The 23,119-nt window shown below is 46.6% G+C and overlaps 1 protein-coding gene across 1 annotated transcript; it reads left to right on the top strand.

Moving 5' to 3' along the window:
* The first annotated feature begins 1,427 nt into the window (after positions 1 to 1,427).
* On the top strand, positions 1,428 to 16,600 carry ICE2 (interactor of little elongation complex ELL subunit 2). The gene is made up of 15 exons (XM_070953585.1): positions 1,428 to 1,475; positions 2,819 to 2,923; positions 4,272 to 4,518; positions 4,630 to 4,749; positions 4,952 to 5,086; positions 5,418 to 5,543; positions 6,575 to 6,734; positions 7,373 to 7,542; positions 7,744 to 8,668; positions 9,045 to 9,208; positions 10,095 to 10,224; positions 11,388 to 11,472; positions 12,506 to 12,556; positions 13,158 to 13,416; positions 14,166 to 16,600. Exons 1-15 carry the CDS (start codon positions 1,438 to 1,440, stop codon positions 14,361 to 14,363), a joined length of 2,913 nt encoding a protein of 970 aa, XP_070809686.1. The 5' UTR covers positions 1,428 to 1,437; the 3' UTR covers positions 14,364 to 16,600.
* Positions 16,601 to 23,119: the final 6,519 nt, after the last annotated feature.

Genomic DNA, 23,119 nt, shown 5'->3' with positions numbered 1-23,119 from the left:
GTTCACAAGAAATGAAAGGCAGAAGAAACAGAATAACAGAGTAGGAAGGAGCCTTGTAGGCCTTCTAGTCCAATCCCCTATTCAGGCAGGAAACCCTCTACCAACAAATAAAGGATGGCTGCTGGAACTGGGTATGTCTAGTTTAATGAAAAGAAGGACTAAGGGTGACATGTTAGCAGTATTTTCCAGTATTTGAGGGGCTGCCACAAAGAAGGGGTCAACCTATTCTCCAAAGCATCAGAAGGCAGGACAAGAAGTGATGGATGGAAAATAATCAAGGAAAGAAGCAACCTAGAACTAGGGAGAAATTTCCTGACAGAACAATTAATCATTGGGACGATTTGCCTCCAGAAATTGTGGTGCTCCAACACTGGAGGTTTTCAAGAAGAGATTGGACAACCATTTGTCTGAAGTGGTCTAGGGTTTCCTGCCTGAGCAGGTCCTCCAAGGTCCCTTCCAACTCTGTTATTCTGTTATTTCAGACAAAGGTCTACTCAAACCCGGCCAATCTTCAATGCCTAAAACTTTGCCTTTTTGTCAGAGGTTACCCAAGCTGAATATGCTTGACAATCTTGTTTTGGTCCACTTTCACCCACGCAACTCTCAGTCCAATCTGAACTGCAGGTTGTCCTTAGGAAAACTGGAGCAAAAACTGAGCATACAATTCCTGTATCAATTCACACGATTTTATTTACAATTGATTTACAATCATCAGGGAGTTCCCCCAGTGAAGGGGCAGGCCACTTTTGGGTAGGACTAGAGGAGGAATCGGGCGAGTTTCATCCTGGGCAGATTCCTGGGCAGTGTTTCTCAACCTTGGCAACTTTGAAAATGGGTGGGCTTCAACTCCCAGAATCCCCTAACCAGCTTTGCTTTGCTGGCTGGGGAATTCTGGGAGTTGTAGTCCACCCATTTTCAAAGTTGCCAAGGTTGAGAAACTCCAGATTACTTCTAGAAGGATGTGATTGATCGCTACTGCAATCTCAATCAAAAAGAATAACAGAATAATAGTTGGAAGGGACCTTGGAGGTCATCTGGTCCAACCCCCTGCTCAAGCAGGAAATCCTATATTCTTGCTGTTTCCAAGGTGCTAATGCCGAATATCCAGATTTATTCGTAAATCTACAAGCCCGCATTTACTGATCCGCATGCAAGAAAAATCAACGTTGTTTGCTTCCCATTCCAAACGCCCCGCGCTGGCTGAAAAGGGGGAAGAAAAGGGTCGGAGATTCCGCCCTCACGCACGACGGCGTCAAGTTCCCCTCTACGCACCCTTCCTCGCCACCCTCTGATTGGATAGTTTGCTTCCCGAACGCGTCCTCTCGGCAAGGTCCACCCTGTGGATTGGTCCTTCCCGGGAGCTTGGGGCGGTGCTTGCCGATGCCGCCACCAGGTCGGGTAGCTACGCAAGGCAAGTGGCGGCGGGCCGCGCTCAAGATGGCGGCGGCGGCGCCCGCTTGGACGGCGCTGGGCTGGTAAGGGGGGCTGCGGGGCTCGGACGGGGGTCGTCGGGGGCCTTTGGGGGGGCCGGGGGGAGCAGTTCTGTGCCCTGACATGCCTCGTGGAGCCCAGACCCCTGGAGGGTGCGAGGGGACGGGGAGGGAAGGGAGCCTCTGGGCATGTACAGAGCGCCCCTCCTTCCCCAGCTCTAGAGAGCCGCCAGAGGCTGGAAACGGACCGTGCCAGAAGGGGGGAGGAGAGGACAACCTTTTAAAATAAACAAGTCTTGTATCTGCCCCATCAGCCACATTTTGGGCGAGGGGGTCGTGGACCCCCAAAACTCCCCCCCCCGCCTGCCTTTGTGGTCAGACTACAGTCCCCATCCTCCCCGGCGCTGCAAAGCCCCTCGATCCGTTATCACAGACTGCAAGGTGATTTGTAATTAATCCCATTATAAGTAAAATGATTTGATTTCCTTGGCTCTTTCCTTTTTGTTTGGGGAGAAATGGGATATGTATGTATGTATGTATGTATGTATGTATGTATATGTAGGTCTTTGGTTATTCGGGTTTTCTCCCGCGTGTCTTGGCGACATTTCGAGGAAGTCCCACCCAAGCTCCCACCCAATCAGTTCACACCCCCACTAGCAGTTGAAAGGAAGAAACAGCTGCAATCACACTTTGCTCCTAGAAGCATGAAGCCGAAAACACCAGCCTGAGGATGACGAATGTGATTTCGTCGAACCGTCACAAGACACGTCCAATTTTACGCAGGAGAAAACCTGAATAACCAAAGACCTACATACAAGCACCCGCGAAAACCTCAGAATATGTATGTATGTATGTATGTATGTATGTATGTATGTATGTATATGTATACGTGTGTGTGTGTGTATGTATATATATACACACACATACATACACACACAATAATATGTGTCTGTGTGTTGTATATGTTTGTCTAGCAAATGTATTGATTTGATTTGATTTGATTTCTATAGCCGCCCATCTCAGGAAATGACTGTGGGCGGCACCCAATTTAAAACACGTATTACAATTAAAACCTTGAAAACATTTTAAAACAGTAAAAAGCATTGAAACAGTAAAAACTAATATTGCTTGATTAATAGCCCCCCTTGTTTTTTATACTTCCCTACTCCAAGACATACATTGTACCTAAAAAAAATAATTTTTATTTATATCATCTCTGTTTTGGGGTGGAGCAGTCTAAAAATGGGGCTATTGGTCGATCAATCTGTGATCGTTGGCTGACAACCCCTGTGAGTCGAAATTCCACCCTTCTCATTTTTGAGGAACCTTTGAGGATGCTGTTAAAAGTTTGTGTAGATGTGACTGTTTTCTTTTTCCTTGCACTTTAGGGACATCCCTCCCCAAAACGGTCACGATGTGTATTTCTCACGAGACCTTTATGAGAAATATTCTCTGGCTCCAACCCTCTCCGAACTAATGTCGTTATCAAAAAGGTATCGGTAAATGCATTCTTAAAACACCTGCTCCAGATGTTTGTCCATCCCCTCCTCTCCCCCCCCCCCAATCTTTTCTCCTTTGAATTAAGGAGGGCTTTAAATAAGACCCCAGCTGGTGATGCAGAGGGAAAGAGGCTGGGAAAGCAAACTTTGGCTTTCATTCTGCAGGGGCTTGGGCATTCATTGCCCCCCCCCTCAAAGCTGCTGACCTCTCCTGATGGGCCACTTCCCCCTCTTCTCCACCAAAGGTGCTAATTTAAGCTGCTCGAGTCACTTGAAGCTTCTGTGCCGAGCCTGGCTGAGTCAGCATTTCCTTGGGAGAAAGGCTTAATTAAATTTGCCAGTTCTTGCCATGAGGATGGACGCGTTCCCTCATTCCGAGAGACAGCTGTGCGGTGTTATTAAGAGCCATAGGGACAATGCTGCCGAGACTTTTTCCGGGACACAATTCCAAGTTCTTCCTTTTCGGCTAGGTCAACTTCCCTTAGTTCATCCCAAATATGCCCAGGACTTAACCATGCTTGCCCGACAGAGCTAAGCGCAGAGTGAGCTTGTGGTGCAGTGAGGATTGGGGCTTGTGGGACCGTTCCAAGACTTCTTGGGATGCATAGAACCACAAAGCGAATTCTTTGCAATCACAGCGGCTTTAGAAGACTCACACACGTACACGGAGCACCCCATCACATGTCCTGAAAAGGGTTTGAGGAATGATAGGAATTGGTTTGGGCTGCTGGAAGGAAATGACTTTTTAATGTTGTTTGTACCTGCTCCTAAATGGGCGTGGGGTCAGCCCTGTTTCCTGCCAGCCGTTTGTGCTGAACTCAGTGTTCTTGTCTGAGGGCAGGAATACAAATTCACTCAGCAGAGATTTCAAAAGCAACTTATAAAAAAGATCATTTAGTGACAGTTCGAAGTTACAATGGCACTGAAAAAGTGACTTATGACCGTTTTTCACACTTATGACCATTGCAGCATACTCACATGATCAAAATTTGGACACTTGGCAACTGACTCACATTTATGACGATTGCAGTGTCCTGGGGTTACATGATCCCTTTTTGTGACCTTCTGACAAAGTCCATGAGGAAGCCAGATTCACTTAACAACCCTGTTACTAACTTAACTGCAGTGATTAACTTAACAAATAGCTTAACAACCGTGGCAAGAAAGGTCGTAAAATGGGACAAAATTCACTTAACAAATGTCTTGCATAGCAGCATAGTTTTTGGGCTCAATTGTGGTTGCACGTTGAGGATTATCTTTCGTAACAGTGTGGAACTTGCCCCTAGTGGGAGGGGAATGGAGACCGCTTGCCCACAGCTGAAGGTGGCTCTGTCTGTTTCAGGCCCTCGGAGAACAAAGCTGCTCCGTCACACTTGGGGCCCGAAAAGCAGCAGCAGCCTGGCCAAGAGACTGCAGTGAAAACAGAGCCCTCTGTGGCCCCTCCCCAGGAGCCCCGGGTCCCCTACCCCTATGTTTCCAGCTTGTCTGAGAAAGAGCAAAGGAGATACTTGTTTCTTCTGTCCGAATATTTAAATGCCGACCCAAAGCTCTTAGCCTGGTCTCAGCAAAGGAATTACACTCAGTATCTGGTAAGGGCTGCCTCTCTTTTCTTCTTTTTCTGGTTTGCTATGGAGATAGTGTACTAGCAAACGTCTAAAAGAATTCCGGCTTAAAAGCTACCGCCGTTGCATATGTTTCAGCAAATGAAGGAATTTGTGAGCAAAGAAGTTGCAGAATTCTTGAAATTTGCCCGGAATGCTGCTAGAAGCTGTGCTAAAGATTACAGTGACATCTCTGAAGATGCCTTGCTGTACACCAAGGTAATACTAAAAGAGAGCTCTGCTGCCTTTTCTGGGAACGGAGGAGTCCTCTGCTTCTAAAATAATGGTAGATGGTTGGGTTGGTTTTTTTTTTTCATACATTGGTTAATTTAAAAAAACAGAAAAAAAACCCGTTCTGGGCAGAAGCTCCTTCATGATGTAAAAATGTAAGCAAATACCATCCTTTTTTCCTCTCCTTGAGGATTTCCTGAGCGCTCGTATGGGCTGCGTGAAGAATTACCCTGAATGGTACTCTCTACACGAAGTTACCAGCCTCATGGGCGGACGATTTAGTAGAGAGCTGACCCTGAAGTTTGAAAAAAGTCTTCTTGCCTTGGTAAGCTTCCCAGGTGCTCTTTCAAGAGGCAACTGGACTTTCTGGTTTTTCTTTGAAGACATTTCGCTTCTCATCCTAGAAGCTTCTTCAGCTCTGACTGGTGACCCTGATGCCACAAAAAAAACCTCAGCGACTTACTGAAAGAATGCAAATGACCAGCTGTCTGCAAGGAGTATAATTTCTTCCATTCCCACCATCCAGTCAGAGCTTTTCTTAAGGAAGAATGATTTCCATCCCTGCTTGGAGATTATTTGACCCTCCAAGAAGTGGGCCTAGCCATTTAACCAAAGGTCTTACATTTAAAAAAAAAATTTTTTTTCTCTCTTCCAAGGGAATGGTGCACCTTGTTAAGCGATTCTTCCCCAAGCTGCCAACATCAATTAATTTACCTGCGGATCAAGCTAAGCATGAACGACTCTGTGGGACTCCGGAGCACCGTGCTGCCCAGCTGCACAATGTAAGCATGCCATCAGGCAGGCCACGTGTGGCTCGATTTCAATCACGTTTGCGCGTTAACCATTCCCTGCAGGTGATCCCGATGGCTGTTGTGTTTTCCTTCCACCTTAATAGCTCCCCTTGTTACTCAGCATTCTCACTGCGGTGAGTTTTGAAGCCGTTCTTTAAAAAAAAAAAGCAGAAATACTTCACGTGTGAACACACTTTGACACTGTGGTAATGAGCTGTAAGCTGGTGTGAACTTGAGATCTCTTTCTCTTCCTGATCAGGAGAAGGACTTAGTTAGGTTTCAGCTCCTTCACTTTTTATTATAGACAAGGCAGAAATGATAACTTTGGACCAAGCCAACATTTGCTGTGGATTCGTTTTAGAACGGAATAAATTTTGTTTTAAATTGAGTTCAACCCATCTCAGAAATGTCCTGTCTTTAGCACTAATCAGAGTTTGCCATTGTTTTGGTTTAGAAGAAAAATGTCTTCATCATTATATTATGTTCTGTACGCTAAAACAGCTGCTGCAAATTCAGTTTAGGGACAATTCCGAGAGATATTTGGGCAGCGAGTAACAAACGTAAGCATTGTTCCATGGTGAAATGATATCATTAGCCAGATCTACAATTTAAGATATCTTAACTCTTAAGCACACACAAGCACACCCACACATGTATAGGTAAGAGTGAAGCCTTTGTAGAAGGCGGGCAGGAGGGAGACTTTACTAAGTCCAGTTCAAGCCTGAACAAAGGGGCTCTTGATTCTGAAGGGCAAGATACATAAATAGTCATGTTTGCCTAATTTTATCGTGTGCTAAAAATACTTCTGGAACATTAGTTAATTCTTCAACCTTAATAGGATGATCATCTCATTTTGTTCAACCTAATTTACAATTTATTTATTTTTTATAAAAAGTTTTTTTATTTTAAACACATTAAAATAAACCCAAAACATACAACACTTATGTACATATCATTTTTCTGTTGTTATAATTTACAATTTATTATCTGATCATCTCCATTTTTTTTTTTTAAAAAAAAAGGACATTAGCACTGACCCAAATGCTGAAAAACTGGCTGCCAAATATTGTCCTCAGGTGGTTTTGACCGGTGAATCTTTATATACTCTGTTGAACAATCATGGCCTGGATTATAAACAGCAGTGGGAACTTCCTGTGTCGGTGAAAACAGTTTCTCTTGCTGGTGAGCTTCGGGGTTTTTTCTCATTTTAGCGTAGAGTTGGTCTTAAAATGGTTTTAATGCTGACTTCTGCAAGTTATTTCAAAGTAAGGGTCAGCCTCATCACTAGAACTTTACAAAGAGCCAAATAGATCGTGCATATTTTCATTTTCCTGATAGTCCCGTTGAACTTCATAATTATGCCTTAACTCCAAACAGAATAGTTTTGCTTTAAGTGTTGCATTTGCCTGGAAACAAAAGCAAAGAAATGTGGTTTCTTTTAATACAAAATGACTGTTGATCTTGTGGTAGCAAAGAATAGGAAATGGACTAGGAAAAACTAACCGTAGGTGGCTTCATAGTTTCTTTTTGATTTTGAACATCCAAACTCTGTCTGGAGAGTGCAGTTTGTTTATTCTGGGTTGTTATTCTGTTACATGACCTGTGTATTTATTTTACAATGAAAGACTCCATGTGGTGATTAAAACAACCTCTATTTCTTGTTTATTGCCTGTTTATCTCTTTCCAACTAATAATGGTTTTTTAAAAAAGTTTTGGGAAGGCGAATCCAGTTCTTATTATCTGGGAAATTTTACTTCTTGTACTTCCATATTTAGATTAAAGGTGGGGGGAATGAAAATCCACTTTTTTTTCTCCCAAAGGCCTAAAACCAGTCAAAGTGGCCTACATCAACCCGCCTCTCCTGAAGAAGGAGATGAGCGTGAGGGAAAAAAACCAGCTTTTCCATGAATTCCTAGCAGATTTTCACATGACAAAGCAATCCAGTATTGTATCCCGGGCTGTGATACTAGACAAGCCGTCAGAAGAGCTGGTGAGTTTCAGTCTTGTTTCTTTGTTTTGTCTGAAGTACCAAAAGGACCGTTGTTGCCTAAATTTCATAGGATAAGAAGCTTGCATTAAAAAAGAAGAAGAAGAATATTGGCAGTTGAAGCCTTCAAGACTTGCGTTGTGGTGCAAATGATACCATGCGTGTCTCAGGGCTGCATCCCCATTTTTTTCCTTTCTCTTCCAGCCGGGAGCAGAGCTAAAAACCTGCCCAGGCAGACCCTCACAGGAATCCGTTTCTGCAGATCTGGACTTCGATACGGATGTCACCAAACTGGAGAGTTTTGCCTCAGCCACAAGGCCTCTGAGCGCTTCTCTGGCTGAGATCTCCCCTGCAAAGCCAGCCGGATTGTCTGCGGTCTTCTCGGAGTACCTGAAAATGGAAAAGGGGCAGGAAGGGAGTAGGAGGAGTAAAGCAAAGGACCAGGAAACAGACTTCAGCAGCAGGAAGGCCTCGGCCTCGGGAAAGAGCCTCCCGGATTTGGATAGTGAGGGAAACTCGTCGGGTGAAGCTTTCGATCTGATGGAAACAGACCCAGATGGCAGAAGCCTTGCTTTGGCCAAAGAGAAAAATGTGGACTGCAATATCTTGATCGCTTCTTCGGATAAAAATTGCAATATCAATGAAGGAACTGCTGAAGACGTCCGATCCCCTGCCCTGTCCTGCAGCAGTGACACGGATGGAGAACATCTGATCATCGACGCAGAACGTGAACCTGGCCACACGTCTCAACCTGGCGTGGTCCCTTCCAACCCCAGCTCTCCTTCCCCCAGCCCTGGAGAGGCTTTCCTCTCAGAAAAACCAGCCGAGTCTTCGGAGACGCATGCAAAGACTTCTCCCTGCAAGCTTCGGCCACGATTATCCCAGAAAATCGATCCCCTGGGGCAGATTTTGAAAATGCAAACGAAGCTCCTGAAGCCCCCTTCTCCAAATTCTCAGGGGCACCTGCTGGTAACCAGTGAAAGGAGTTTGAATCCTACTCAAGGCCAGGCAGATGCCCCTTCTCTCCCTTTGGCCTCTTCAGTTGTGGAGCCAGGACAAACTACGGTAACAAATGCAGGCACCGCCTCCAAGTTCACCTGGGCAACCTATTACCAGGGGCCTCAGAAAGGTAGGTGATGTGATGGCTAGGCGGTAGCTGTAAACCCATGTTTCTCAAAAGATGGCCAGCTTTAACATGGGTGGACTTCAACTCCCAGAGTTCAGTTGAATACAGGTGGATTTCAACTCTCAAAATTCAATTTTAAGATGGGTGAACTTCAATTCCCATGAATTCCCCAGCTAAGCTGCCTGAGGAATTGTGGAAGTTGTAGTCCACCCATCTTAAAGTTGCCAGACTGCTGTAAACATTTCTCGTACCCCTGTACACAGCCCATTCTTTGTTCAGGATCCATGTGAGTTTCATATTAGGGAGAAAAATGTCTTTAGTGGGTGAAGCATCTTTGCCAGTATGACCATGTGCCCCTCTCCCCCGTCTCTTTTGAAAGGGATGCTGTGGGACGCAGTTGAAGAGACGGCCAGCTACGAGCCTCCTCAGCACGGCAACCTGGTCTACAAATTGTACAGCTTGGACGACATGCTGCTGTTGGTGAGGACCACCATCCAGAAAGTCGAGTTGAGACCCCATCAGAAAAAGGCGAAATTCAGGAGGGTAGGTTCTCTTCTCGGGTGGGAGGTTGGCTTTCTTGGGGATATGTAACGCTTTGGTGGGTTTAGATTTTAGCCAGCTCCGATGCTGGATTCCTGCTGGGGTCATTATAGTTATTGTCATTTGCAGGAACCGTTTCTTCCAGGGCATGAGATATAAGTTCGAAAGCCTTGTAATAAGAGAGAAAGAATTCTTGGCAGATGATTTGCAATATGGATAATTCCTTTAAGCTGAGTTTGCAGGGTGTCATCTCTGATTCGTCATCTTTCCCCCCCACCCTGGATTTCCAAAGGGGGCAGAATTGCAGGGTTAAATTCTTACAAGTCTCTCCTAGATTTGCAAGAAATAGGAGTGAATGTTTTTGGTCCTTGACCATTTTTTTACCAGTGTAGTCTTGGCGGTCTGTTCGAGGGTGAGTATTATGTGCCAGTGTAGTATATGCTAGAATTATATCTTTGACTTCACACATGCTCACCCGTGAACCCTTTAGCATTTTTTTTTTAAAAACTCTGGTGTAAGAGCTACGTTCCTTGTTTCTTGTTTCGGAGAGTTCGAGCCACCAATTCCAATTGGTGTCCAATTCCAGCTTCATAAAGGAACAAGATTCGGCAGTGTCATCTGCTTTCTCTAGAATAGGAGAAAACAAAAGTTGGCTGAGGAAGAACCTTTCTGAGTGATCCCTAACAGTATAACTCAGATTCTTGAGTTTCCTATTAATCAATAAACGATAATTCTCTAAGCGGACGTTGCTTTCTTACTTGTAGCTCTAAATAGCCGGTCTCAGAGAAGGCAAGTCCCAGCCACTAGGGTGAGATTTAACTTTTGCTTTTCCACTCGGTAGGCGGAGTGGAAATACCTCGAAGTGGAAAAGCTTTTGTTTGTTTTCCAGCACTTTCCTGTTTATGTGTTGCCGAAGTTGGAATACCAGGCCTTCTACGGCGTAGAAACGTTGACTGAAGACGAAGTCTGTCGGCTGTGGACCGAAAGCTTGTTACATTCCAATACTTCATTCACTGTGGGTAAGAGGAGTTTCAAAATTGGGGTGGTTGTTTTTTTTGTTTACATCCTTGCAAAACAGAATTCAACGTCCTTCCTGCCACTGGATTTATACAACCGACCGTAATACAGGTAATCCTTGACTTAACGGCCACAATTGAGGCCAACATTTCTGTTGCTAAGTGAGACATTCGTTAAGTGAAGTTTGCTCCAATTCACGACCTTGCTTGCCACAGTCGTTAAATGAATCACGGCAGTCGTTAAACGAGTAACACGGTTGTTAAGTGGATCTGGCTTCCCCTTTGACTTGGCTTGACAGGTGATCACAAAAGGGGATCATGTGACCCTGGGACACTGCGGCGGTCATAAGTGTGAGTCAGTTGTCAAACATCCAGATTTTGATCATCTGACCATGGGGACGCTGCGAAGGTCATAAGTGTAAAAAACGGTCATAAGCCACTTTTTTCAGTGCCGTTGTAACTTCAAATGGTCACTAAACGATCGTAAGTCGAGGACCAACTGTAACGTTCCAGTAATTCTTTCAAAAATACTGTCTTTACTGAACTTGGCAGATCCGTGGGAACAAACAGAAGGCAGATGACACGAAGATAATTAACATTATTGTGAACATTGGTCTCAAAGTTGTTGATAAAGTCGCTGGAGAAGCTACCTTGTGGCTCGTATGAAAATCTCATTCAGAGCAATTAAACAGTAGCAAAAATCCTAATGGTCCAAGTGGTAGGATCCATATTCCCTGCTGCTGTTGAGAAGGGCATCTATCCAGATCATTTGTTGCTCTCTCGCTGGACCTTGGGATTGGAAATCTAACCGAGACTCGACTTGGGTCCACACCCAAGAAAGGGCCATCTCCTGAGTAATGCACAGGACCTTCTTAAAATCAGCAGATGGTTTAAACACACTTTTGAAGCGCTCTTTTAAAGAATCCGAGCAGAAAAACTTTTCAGGCCTGGTGCATGGATCATGCTAGCCATGGTTGATTGAATGAACCACAATATATACAACAAGCGGATAGGTTAGGGGGGATAGGTGAGCTCAGCCTCCAAATTAAGTCCTTTGTTTCAAGTTCTGACTTGTTTCAAGTTGCAGTTTCATTTTGGCCTAAGCTGTGGCGTCTCCTGCTTTGACGTTTCTTCATTTCCATTTGGGAAATCTCTCCCTCCTGTAGGTCACATCGATGCCCTGACTTCACAACTCTTCCTGCTTGAGCGGCTGACGGGGAAGGCCTTGAAAAGACGATTCAGCACATTTAAGTAAGTAAGATGGGTGGCAAATCAATGTTACAAGTCAACAAACAAACTTCCCATAACAAAAAGGTTGACTTACAGGGAGTCCCTAACCAGAGTTCCTCTTTCTGAATTTAAAATATTTTCCTCCAGCAAATGCAGTAGAGATCATGGGCTTTTTTAAAATATATATATCAGTATTTACTCTTTAGTTGTATGATATCCTCCTCTCTTTGGTCTACAGATACTCAACTCTCTGTTAGTTTTTGGTCGAATGATCATTTAAATAGAAATTTTATCCATAAGTGAGCTACTAATATTTGGATTTCAGGTAGTCCTCAACTTATCACCATAATTGAGCCCGGAGGTATGATCTGGTTATTAAGCAGGTCATCACATGTCCACGCCCAATTTTACAACTTTTTTGCAATGGTCGTTATGAGCACACTGGTCATAAACCAAATGGGGGATGCCAGCTGTCAGAACTTTAAACCTGGGTTGTAAATATCTTTTTTTGGTTCTGTTGTAAACTGGAACAGTCACTAAGTGACTGGTTGTAAGTCAAGGACTACCTGTTTTCCTGCTATCCTGAGCCAATATTAATTAGAGGAGGGTCTTTTATTTTGCAGTAGAGCTACTCCGATCATTCTCAGCCACAGAAGCCTCCCCAAAGCTTTCGTTTCTTGATCGCTCTGTGGAATGACAGCTGACGAAGTCCAGGGATTTCTCAAACTCTCTTTTGAGTCATGAGGTTCAGGAACTTCGTGCCCCTAAAAGTGACTGACAGTTGAGGATGCTGCACTTCCTGTCAAATGCCATGTTTCATGGTTTATCCCCACATCCTGCAGCTGCTCGGAATGGATTTAAAATAACTTAAACAGCTGATCGAGTCTGACCTCTCACCGGCTTGTCTCTGGCTGCTCCCAGAAAGAGCTTTGCCTTCGGAATCCATACATTCCTCAGATTTCCGTTTATCTCTTGAACAAACAGCCATTGCGATGTTTGCATAATACATTAATTTCCCCTAATTATTTTGTGAATGCTTTTCTTCCCTCCACAGTCCAACCAATTCATTACATATTCTCCAAAACATCTTGAAGAAAGTGGCTGGGTACGTACTTGGCTTTCTCCGTTCCTTCTCTTTCTGAAGGTTGCGTGCGTAGCGAACGATTTAAATTAAGGCGAGGCCCACAGCTCCAGAATCCTGTGCTGGGAACCTCGTAGCAAACCCTTGGAATTTGGGATAAGATCTGAATCTATTCTGGATCATCATCGCACACATTCAAAACCGCATGTCGGTGACAAGGTGCAAAGGAGGCAGTTTGTGTCCCACAGAGCCAGAGGGAGCAGCCTGATCGATCGATTGATTGGTTTTGATTTCAATTTCAATTTTGATTTGCATAGCCGCCCACCCTGGCAAACGACTCTGGATGGCTCACAATTCAAAACGTACATTGCAATTAAAATTTAAAAGATACGTTGGAACAATAAAAATAGTAAAAAGCATTAAAATGGTAAAAAAAATAACATTAAAATATCGAATTCAAAGTGCATACCAAAGCAAGGTTGGTATGAGGCCTTAACAATACAGCCAGGAGGTAGCACCCCAGGAACAGAGCCAGGTTTTTAGAGCTTTAGGGAAGGAGAACGGGCCGCTGCAGAAAAGGCTCTGCAGATTTGGCGCCGGTTTGTAATGGTTGTTGTGTTGTCAGCTTGCAGGAGGGCTCCTTCCTCTTGACTCACCTGGCGGGAGACTCCTCGGTGTCCATCTACAAGAGCTCGGATGGAATTGCCACTCGGGCCATGTACAACCTGCACGCCGCTCACGCCGACCTGCCCCCCGCCCCGGCTGCCCTCTCGGTGCCCTGGGTCCCCCTTGACCCCAACATCCCTCTGCCGCATCACTTTGCTCAGGGCCGCGTCCCGTGCACTTTCCCACCGGTGCCGGACAAGGGCGCCAGGACCACGAAGGTGAGGAAGGATTGTTGGGAAAATCTATTTAGGATTTGGCTCCCCCTTTTTTTATTACAAAACCTTTCCAGAGATGTTAGTTTTCAAAGTGGGCTTCTTCATTGGCGTTCAGAGTAATTCCAGAAGACATTTGAATACTTTCGTCAGTAGTTCTGCGAATAGAGACGAGGGAGAAATCTTAGAGCAGGGGTCTCCAACCTTGGAAACTTTAAGACTTGTGGACATCAACTCCCAGAATTCCCATGGCTGGCCGAGGTATTCTGGGAGTTGAAGTCCACAAGTCTTAGAGTTGCCAAGGCTGGAGACCCCTGTCCTAGAGGAGAAGAGAGGAGAGGAATGGAATGGAATGGAATAACAGAGTTGGAAGGGACCTTGGAGGTCTTTAGCGACCATATTTTCTTGGACAAAATAGACCACAAGCCTGAAAGAGGCTCATAAGGACAAATACATTTATCACTTTGCTTTGCAAAGGAAAACTCAAGAACAAAGCCAAGAAACCAATTAGCTAACTTGAGAGGGCTGCTTTTTCTGAAGTACAGGGTTGTCCTTTATAATAAAGGGTGCGTTGTCACTGTACACATAATTAACTTCCTCCAGCATTGATGCTGGTTTTCATTTGGGAGCAGAGCAGCAAAAAGGAAGGGTTTCAGGGTGACTTACATTTTAGCCAGTTCTGGCAGAAACTTAGCCTCCTGAGCGTTGACTCATTTTGAAGCCGTTTCCTCTTTCTCTCCCTTTCTGGCTCCTAGATGAGCAGGAAGGCCAAAGCTTTCCCCGGCACACCCAGCCACCGAGGGCCAATCTCCACGGAATCCAGGGACGGTTCCCTCCAGGCTGAGCCCCCAAGAAAGAAGCGTGGGGCTGCGCAGAACAAGGGCTCTGGGCCGGCAAATCAAGGCCCAAACCGGAAATTCTGGAAAAAGAAGCGCCTCAACCAAGCCACGTGAGCAGGAACAGCAGTTTTTCTCAGCAAAAGAGCTTCTTCACCAGTGACTGAAGAAGGTGGGGGACAATTCCATCAGACCGGGCACGGTTGCCAGGCAGGGCAGCCATGAAACCTTTCCACGTCTTCGGCACTTGAGGAGTTTCTCCTGCGTCTGGAGCAACACGGGAAGGAGGGCAGCCGACTCTGCACCGATCACAACTGCTTATATATCGCCATTTGTTCCCAGTAATGTTACTGGGTGGAAACCAAGCCCTGCGGTAGCTTTCCGTTAAAATGGGCAGTTGCATTTAAAGAGTTCTGCTCTTTTTGGGCAGCTGGAGCGGAGGTGGTAGAGAACAGATCTTACTTTAAATTTCCCTGCCCTTTTCTGCAGGTTGCAGGAATGTCAGGAAAACAGTCTCAGCCACAGCCACAAACTGCTTTTAAGTTTAAATGTTGCTTTTAGAGGTCTCTGATTTGGGCATTTAGGTGTTTTGAGGGTTTAAAACAAGGGTGCCCAACCTTAGCAACTTTAAGACCTGTGGACTTCAACTTCAGTTTATTTATTTATTTCCTTTTTCAGAGGGTCAAAGTGAGTACTGGGATGGCTTTGAGCGTAGGTGTCTTTGTCTTTTCAAAATACAGTTAAAATTCCCCCGTTGCTGATTTCTAATTTCTTTCTTTCTTTCTTCTTTTTGTGGAATACATATTTGAATTTTGCTTGGGCTTTTTGCCCAGCTTGTATGCTCATTGTCATTTGGCGCTATTTTGTATGCCAGACTAATTAACATTGGAGTCGGTGGTTGCGTGGCTGCAGTTGTGTAGTGCTCCTGCCCCAGGCGAGATCAGGATGAAGTGGGCAGGGCAGCCTTGATGTCACGGCACAGAAAAGTTTTCAGCCAAAGCATCGCCATGTTTTTGCAAAGTTACACCCGGTGTCTGAGACATCAGCCCTCCTGTCCCACATTCCAGGCACTAAAGTTTTCAGATGTATTTTTTGTTGTTGTTGTTGTGGGTGTTTCTGCACTGATATTTATTTATTTATTTTAGGCATGGTTTATTTCTTAGGATCCCTGCCTAAATGCAGGGCTTTTCCCAAGAAAGAACGTGGTTTCAGTTTGGTTTGTACGTCGCCACGTCACCTCATAACGCTCTCCTAGTTCCCGAAGAGCTGTGAGTTTTTCATCCGGTTGCCACAACAAACGCCGTCTTTGTTTCTGCCGTCTGCTGGCGTTGGCTGGTTTCAGTGAGAAGGTAGAGCCTTTGGGTTGCAGTGTTGCTTCACATCAGGTTTTCTTTCAAAATCCAATCTGACCTCCCACAAGGAAAATATTTCGGAGATGAGTCATGCACACTAACCGGGTGGGGTGGGGTTCCCGAAGCTTTGGCTGGCTCCGGAGAGGGATTTAAAAAACTGCTTGACAACAGAGGAGATATCAGGAAGGCTTTTCCTCTGAACTCGGCCTCTGCAATTAAGGTCCAAAGTTCCACTTGAGCGCGTTGCGGCAAAACGGACTTCTTAAAGGCAGCCGTAGCTTCTTCGCTGCTCGGGGACACAGGCAGTTCAGCTGCTCTAAGGGAAATTTGGTGCCTGTTCAGCCCTGCTTTGGCTGACTGGCTGGCTGGGTGGGTTTTGTGGGTGGCTGAATGGGGGCTTTAACTTGGCCCCTTTTTATACTGTGTTAAAAAAAGGGGAATTCTGCATTGGGAAGTTTTTGAGGGTTTGAAATGGGGGTGTCCACCCTTAGCAACTTTTTAAGTCCTGTGGATTTCAACTCCCGGGATTCTGGAAGTTGAAGTCCAGAGGTCTTAGAATTGTGCCAAGTTTGGACACTCCTGGTTTAAAAGAATTGAACTTCCAATTTGCAATTTTCCTTGCAGTTACTATTTCAGTCAGTCTCGTCAAGCTGTTATGGTGGCCCTGTGCAGCATGGACATGTAGGAAGATAAGCTTAAGTCTCTCTTATTTTAGGGATCTGTGCACCCACCGTAAGATTAAATCTGCTTTGGAAATTGATTTGGTTCAGTTCGTCTCTGAATCTGAGTGGGAGACTGGCCAACAACGCCTGTCCCAATCCAAAGCAAAGTTCAGAAATTCATACTTCCCTTTTGAGTCTCCACAGGAAATCCACAAACGGCTGTAATTTAGTTTTTCTGCTACAGAAAAATAACGTGCAATTTGCAGGACTCGGAGATGTTCCCCAAACACCCATCAGCCCTGCCTCTTCCGTTCGTGATTTTCCCCGACTGTGCATGTAATAAAATGAAAACATAGGTAATGCTCGACTTATGACCATTCGTTTAGTGACCATTCAGAGTTATGACAGCACTGAAAAAAGTGACTTGTGACCAGTCTTTGCCCTTAATGACCTCACAGGGTCCCCACAATCACGTGATCAAAATTTGGGAACATCCAATTGCCCTTGGAGACATTCGGGGGGGGGGGGGGGACTTCCACAAACAAAGTCAATGGGGGAAGCCACATGGGGAGGATTTGCTTAGCAACCACAGCAAAAGTGGTGAAATCAGGTGCGACTTACTTAGCGGTGGAAGTCGTCATAAGTCAAGGACTACCTGTAAATCCTCCTGGCCCATTGGGCTAATGCCTCACCAAGCAGCCCCCTCTGCACCCCCCTCTTGCTTCCCCCCTTTGCATTGGGCGAACGCGGCCCTGCACAATTCCTTCCCGCAATGGTGCAGCCAATGCGACGTCACTGCATTTTGAGCTCGCCTCTCCCTCCTTGCAGCCAAGCCGATGATGCAGGCAGCTAAGTGCTCCTGCAGGCATTTGCTGGGCTCTGTTCCACCGCGGGAGACCTTGGGCCTTTGCCTCCCCAAGTGGCCTGCAAGTCTCCCCGGGGGGGGGGTTGTTTTGCCACCCCCCCACCTCACTGCTTAGACTGGGAGGATCCGTCCATTGATGCTGCTTGCTGAAGCCCCTGGACACAGCTCTTGTCTCGGACACAAACAGGAGTTCCCGAGGGCTGGTTATCCTCCTGTCCCTCAAGGGTTTAGCCCAGCCGAGCTTGGGGTGGGGAGGCTGGTCCCAGAAAGGACCCCCTGATTATCACACACACACGCACACACACTTAGTTATCCCTCAATTCTGGGAGCAAAGTGAATCAAATCTCCTTTTCTGCTCTTGTTCTGCTTCAGAGACGCTGGTGCTCCTTCACCAAGCTCTGCCTGTTGGAGCTGCAGCAAGTAAGGGAGATGATATTTTTGCATCGGTTTAGAGGCAGATGATCCTGAGTTTTGTGGTCCTGGCCATCTTCGGCTCGGGGGAGCTCCATTTTCCACCACTGAGGCCGGCCGCTCATGGCCTTCTGCTTGGCCTTGGCTGGATCCATGCCATGTAGTGGCTGTTCGACTCCAGTTTCCATCCTGCTCAGCCAACAAGGTTACTGGGGTAAACGTATGAAAAGCAGCATTGCCCAAGAGAGACAGCAAAAAACGAAACCTCCTGCTTCGTTTCTGTTGGTCTCCTGGGCGCCTGAAGGATGGGCTAGGCAGTCGGCTGAATCCATCGATAATCACCACGAGAAGCCCAGCAGTGACTCTGGTGGATCAATGCTGCTAATGGGTTTTCTCTGATGCTCCTCCAAAACCGGCTGCCTCTCTCAGGCCTGGTGCCAGCAGACGGGTCCGTGCCTGCACACGCATTCCAGCTCCCTGAGAACCTTGAATTTTCTCCCTTTCCGCTGGATTATGCAGCACGCCATCTTTCCAGCGAACATGCTGGGGCTTGCGAGGTCTTAGCTGGGACAGGATGACGTTTGACACCCAACCTCTGATTGCCTTCATCAGCAGGCTGTCTCCGCTCGGCCTTATCTGGGGGCGAAGGAGGAGAGGTCCAATCGTACCGAAAAAAGCAAAACCCTCCCAAAACGGTTCCCTTTCTGCTTTATTGCAGTTTGTGAGTTTAGGGCAGTGGGGGAAGTGGAACTGGAGGCACGGATCAGGCCTCTTCATAGCCAGGAGTAAGAATGGAGGCAATCCTCAACTCATGACAATAGAATTTCCACTGCTAAGCAAGTTGTGAGTCACGCCTATTTTACAACGGATGGCCGGACAGCTGCGAGTCAGATAAGAGTCTGGCTTTCACTTGGCCCGGAGTGGCTGGGGAGCTGAAGTGGACTCTGCTGGTGTTCCTCTCACCTCCAGCTCTTGTTTTCTCTGGCGAGCAGGATGGGAAAGCTGGAACTGGCAGGCCTGCAAAACAAGGAGGGGCCTCCAAAATGGCTCTTTCCTCCCCAAACAGCCTTCCTGACCTGAAGTTCTTCCCCACCCTCCCGGCCTACCAGCGGGCTCTCGGGCTGCCCAGAGTCACTCAGGTGAGATGAGTGGCATTAGAAGCCCCATCAATCAGTCCAGAGTCAAAGAGGCGGTTCTGAATTCTTCCAAACATCCCTAGTCTGGGCTGAGTGGGGGGTGGGGGGGCACCTTCTTTAATAAACAAGGACGGATGGGTCTGTTTTGTGGACGGGCGGGTATTTTGCAGTTTTCTTACATTCTGCCATTCGTGATTTGATTGCACCGAGTAATCATGTCCAGCAGTCAAAACATTAAAAATCAGGAGTCTACTTCCCCCTCCTCCCCGAAAATACCAGGGGTTGTTTCTTCACCACCCCCACCCCTTGTTATTTTTTTCCACGTAGTTTCCTTTTTAAGTGAGTCAGGAAACGGGTCTGGCCGGACTTTGGGTAAAATTCTAGCCACGCCTGTTTCTTATTCATTGTTGACACACACTTCATTCATCCCTTTGCACCAAGCAGTTGCTAAGCATTGTTTTATTTCCCTTTTGTGGGTGCACCCAAGCAACGTCTCACTGCAGACGGTTCAGCAGGAGTTAATAACTGGCAAAAGCTTGTAGATCTAATTCTGAGAGCTGAGCCCTCCGTTGTCTTAAGCAAGGTTTAACTCCACTTTACCCGTCAACGTCAAGGTCTTCTGAGCACACATCTCTGGCCCTCCTGAAATCCCCAGTATGTTTAATAATGACTTAAAATTCTTTGGTTGACCTGGAACCAAAGAACAACATGCTCTTTGTGGGAATGAGACTGGCCTAGGTAATTTTACGTGCAAAACTCAGTGCATGAAATATAGAATAGCATTTGCTACATAGCACTGATTTATCCTGTTTTGAGTGCAGTTGCCTCTTGCATCTTCATTTTCTTTCAAACTTCTTAACAAAGATACGTTTGCCTTTCTAGTGCTTTTCCAACACTATCAGGCCCTCAGTCAAAACAACAACCTAACATTGTCGTAACAATATAAGCAGAGCAGGAGCAACAACAGATCATGGGCTTAGTTAGAAAAGTACTAGCCAGCCAGGTTTGGCAAAAGTAACCTCAGATGTCTAGGGCAGCGCTAACGGTGGAATGGAAGACTTCGTTCGGGTGCCTTTCTCCCCACGGGCTACGTTTTGAGGGCAGAAGTGGAGTAATTGTGTAACCACAACAGATGTCCAGATACACAGCAACATTCCATCGTTGTTGTGTAATAAAATGAGCAATCAGTGAAGTCTTTTTCATGGTCAGCATTCAAGCATGATGCTGCTTACAGTTGTTCACTCCTGTCAGGAACTGTCTGATTCAGCAGCCTAGAATATTTTTTCCCCAAATTTAGGGGATGCCTCTTGCACTTCGCACGGCTTCACAATCCTTTCTTTGTGCAAATGGCTTGCAAATTAAGGTGTGTCCCCTCCCTCTTTTTGGGGTCCTCAGAAATCAAAATTGGGACAAAACTTTCTCTGGTAAACGGGTCTGGTGCACAAGAGCACAGATGCTTCCCAGAACACCTGTGATGTTTTGATGGCTGAAGTGATGCCCAAAATCATTTTGCACACCAGGGTTTCTGAAACTGTCCTAGAATATTGCCATGGCAACGTTATCAATCATGGCTTATTTTCAGGGACCTGGAATAATAGGTAGGAGATGTTGGGTAGAAATGTCCTAAGATAGAAAGACTTGGGTGAAAAAGGTGAGATCTGCCCGGATCTTGTGGCGATACCTGTCCTATTTTCTGCTCTTGACATATAGTTTGGCCTAGTGATTAAGGCACCGGGCTAGAAAGTAGAAGACCGTGAGTTCAAGTCCCACCTTGGGCATGAAAACCAGCTGGGTGACGTTGGGCCAGACCTTCTCTCTTAGCCTACCCCACCTCAGAGGGTCATTGTGGGGAAAATAGGAGGAGGAAGGTGTGTTGGATATGTTCACTGCCTTGAGCTATTCGTATAAATAATCAAGACAGGCAGGATATAAATAAAAATACAGAGGAGGCTAGGCTGAAAATGAAGTTACGTCAATGTGGTTAAGGCCAAATCGGATATGTAACACCCCTACTACTGTTTCCATCCCTGGAGCATTTTTTCCCCTCCCTCCCTCCCACTTTCCCCCACCCCCACTCCAGAGATACTAGATGTTCTTTTGCACAGAATTAAAAAGAGCAAACAAAATTCTCCACCAATGTGCCCCAGGACAGGAATGCGGGCTTAGATAGGAGAGTCTTAAGGCAAAGCATTTTCTTCTGAAAGATCAGCTGGTTAGGATGAGGTCGCTGGCCCTGTTCCTCCGCCTGATTGACCACAAGCCAACAACAAGCCAACTCATCACAGTTTCAACATCATCAAGGTTAGGGTTCGGACCTTTCTCAACTCAAAATTGGTCCCTTTAAAAATTGCAGCAGATGTTTAAAAACACACAGAGAAGATTTAAGAAGTTGCCTAGATTCCCAAACATGAAATATTTCACGTTGCATGAATATCGTGCACAAAGAACGTTTTTGAGTACCAGCTAATAGAATTCTTCATCTTGGAAAAGGTTAAATCAAGACAAGACGGTTCAACAGCCTTCCAACCAGTGCTGGGTTCAATTTTTTTTACTATTGGTTCTGTGGGCGTGGCTTGGTGGGCGTGGCATGGCTTAGTGGGCGTGGCATGGCTTGGTGGGTGTGGCAGGGGAAGGATATTGTAAAGTCTCCATTCCCTCCCCAATCCAGGGGAAGGATACTGCAAAATCCCCATTTCCTCCCAATCATCTGGGACTCGGGAGGCAGAGAATAGATGGGGGCTGGGCCAGTCAGAATTTTTACTACCGGTTCTCCCAACTACTCAAAATTTCCGCTAACGATTCTCTAGAACTGATCAGAACCTGGTGAAACCCACCTCTGACTTACAACCAATGCAACTCCCTTGTCTTTCCTACTGGAATACAGAATAATGGAGTTGGAAGGGACTTCAGAGGTCTTCTAGTCTAGCCTTCTGCTCAAGGAGGAGGAAAAATAGATTTCAAAAGAAATCAGTTGCTCTGGAGGATTTTGACAGCAGGGAAAGAGAAATTAAATCCCTCCTTTTGTTCTAGTCCCAGTTCCAAAGAAACAAACACGCCTGCTCTTTGCAAGCTGGTTAAATACAAAATACAAAAAAGAGCAATAAAACCAGGAAAGAAAGAATAAGCTGTTTAAGATGTTAGTGTGAACTTTACGTCACTTTATGTTCCCTCCCCTTTTGTGTTGTACCTCTTGGACAATGTCTAGTGTTTGAGTAGTTGAATCACCCTTAGAAAATTGGAGGGACTTGGTGTTTTTAATCCAGCCTGTCCTGCTTTGGGCCTCTTGAGATGATCTGTGAAATGGGCGGGCAGGCAGGCAGTTGGAAGGCTGCAAGAGACAAGTGAGAAAGGGCCAATGGGATCTTGGGTTCCCCCCCCCCACATTTGGCCACGATCTCATCCCTGGGAGATAAAAGTCCACACATCTTAACAGTTGCTGGGATGGAGCAACGTTGCTGTCACTGCTGGGCAAAGTTTTCTCAGAAGGGCCATGAAAAAAAGTTTGGTTTTCTTTAGAAACTTCCAGCCCCAATCAACTTAGCCTGCGAAGCCCCTTTGGTTCTGCAAGAGACGGCCAGCCTCATCCAGCCCTACCAGGTGGCCATGATTCCATCTGCCCCCTTGGTTGGGTGCCAACCCAGTGTGGATTCAAAAGTTAAGCCTGGTTGGAGCTCCGAGGGGGGGATGCCCCGAGGATGGTCCATCCCCTTTCCATTTCAGCTAAGAAAACTTCACAGCTGTATCCCTCAAGTCATCACAACTGGAAGGAAAACTCAAACCCAGTTGGGTTTTGATGACGTCTCACTCAGATACCTTCCGGCAAGCCTCAGTGGCAGAAACCAACTTTTGCTTTGACCTCACTCATGGCCAAGAAGCCCTGGGATTCTTCTTGTCTCCTTGAGTTGAAGACTTCGCCAATTCATTGAGTTGCCCCGTTGGCTTGCTCCAGAAGAAGCCGGCTGGGGTCTCCGGAGGGTGCTCTTTATCCCCTGATGGAGGTCTGACCCTTTACAGGGGAGATGGTCCCTCAGCCTGCAAAGGAGGCCCTTGGCACCTACCCTCCCCCCAGGGCCCTTCTTGGGGCAACCGAGCCAGGCTTCCCTTGCGTTGCCCCAGCAAAGGGACAGGGCAGAGCTGCTCTCCATGCCGGTGTCTAATGCAACATTGGGGGGGGGAGGGGAGGGCAACTGCCACACAAAAGCTGCTGTTGCCCCGGAGGCCCCATCGCTGCCTCTCTGGACCCCGCTCCTCCCGCCCCGCCGTCGATCCGGGGGCCAAGCGCCTGCAGCCTCCTTGCCAGCTGCGCCGACGCCCCTCCCGTCCCGGCGGGGCTGAGTCAGAGGCGGCGGCCGGGCCGGGCTTGGCCTCGTCAGGGCGGGCGGGGACTGGGAGGCAGCCCGGCTACAAAAGGGCCGTCCGGGCGCCGCCCGCTCTTGCTAGGCCGGCC

The sequence above is a fragment of the Pituophis catenifer genome, unplaced genomic scaffold (assembly GCF_029215685.1).
Source record: "Pituophis catenifer annectens isolate HBS135680 unplaced genomic scaffold, rPitCat1.0.hap2 SCAF_14, whole genome shotgun sequence".
Taxonomy (NCBI): Eukaryota; Metazoa; Chordata; class Lepidosauria; order Squamata; family Colubridae; genus Pituophis; species Pituophis catenifer.
This window is presented reverse-complemented; position numbering and strand designations above follow the sequence as displayed.

Bases quoted from the DNA above. Each gene is read 5' to 3' on its own strand.
- ICE2 (XM_070953585.1), top strand. From the start codon at position 1,438: ATGGCGGCGGCGGCGCCCGCTTGGACGGCGCTGGGCTG. The intron at 2,924-4,271 runs GTATCGGTAAAT...TGTCTGTTTCAG, and splicing joins CTAATGTCGTTATCAAAAAG to GCCCTCGGAGAACAAAGCTG. The intron at 7,543-7,743 runs GTGAGTTTCAGT...TTTCTCTTCCAG, and splicing joins ACAAGCCGTCAGAAGAGCTG to CCGGGAGCAGAGCTAAAAAC.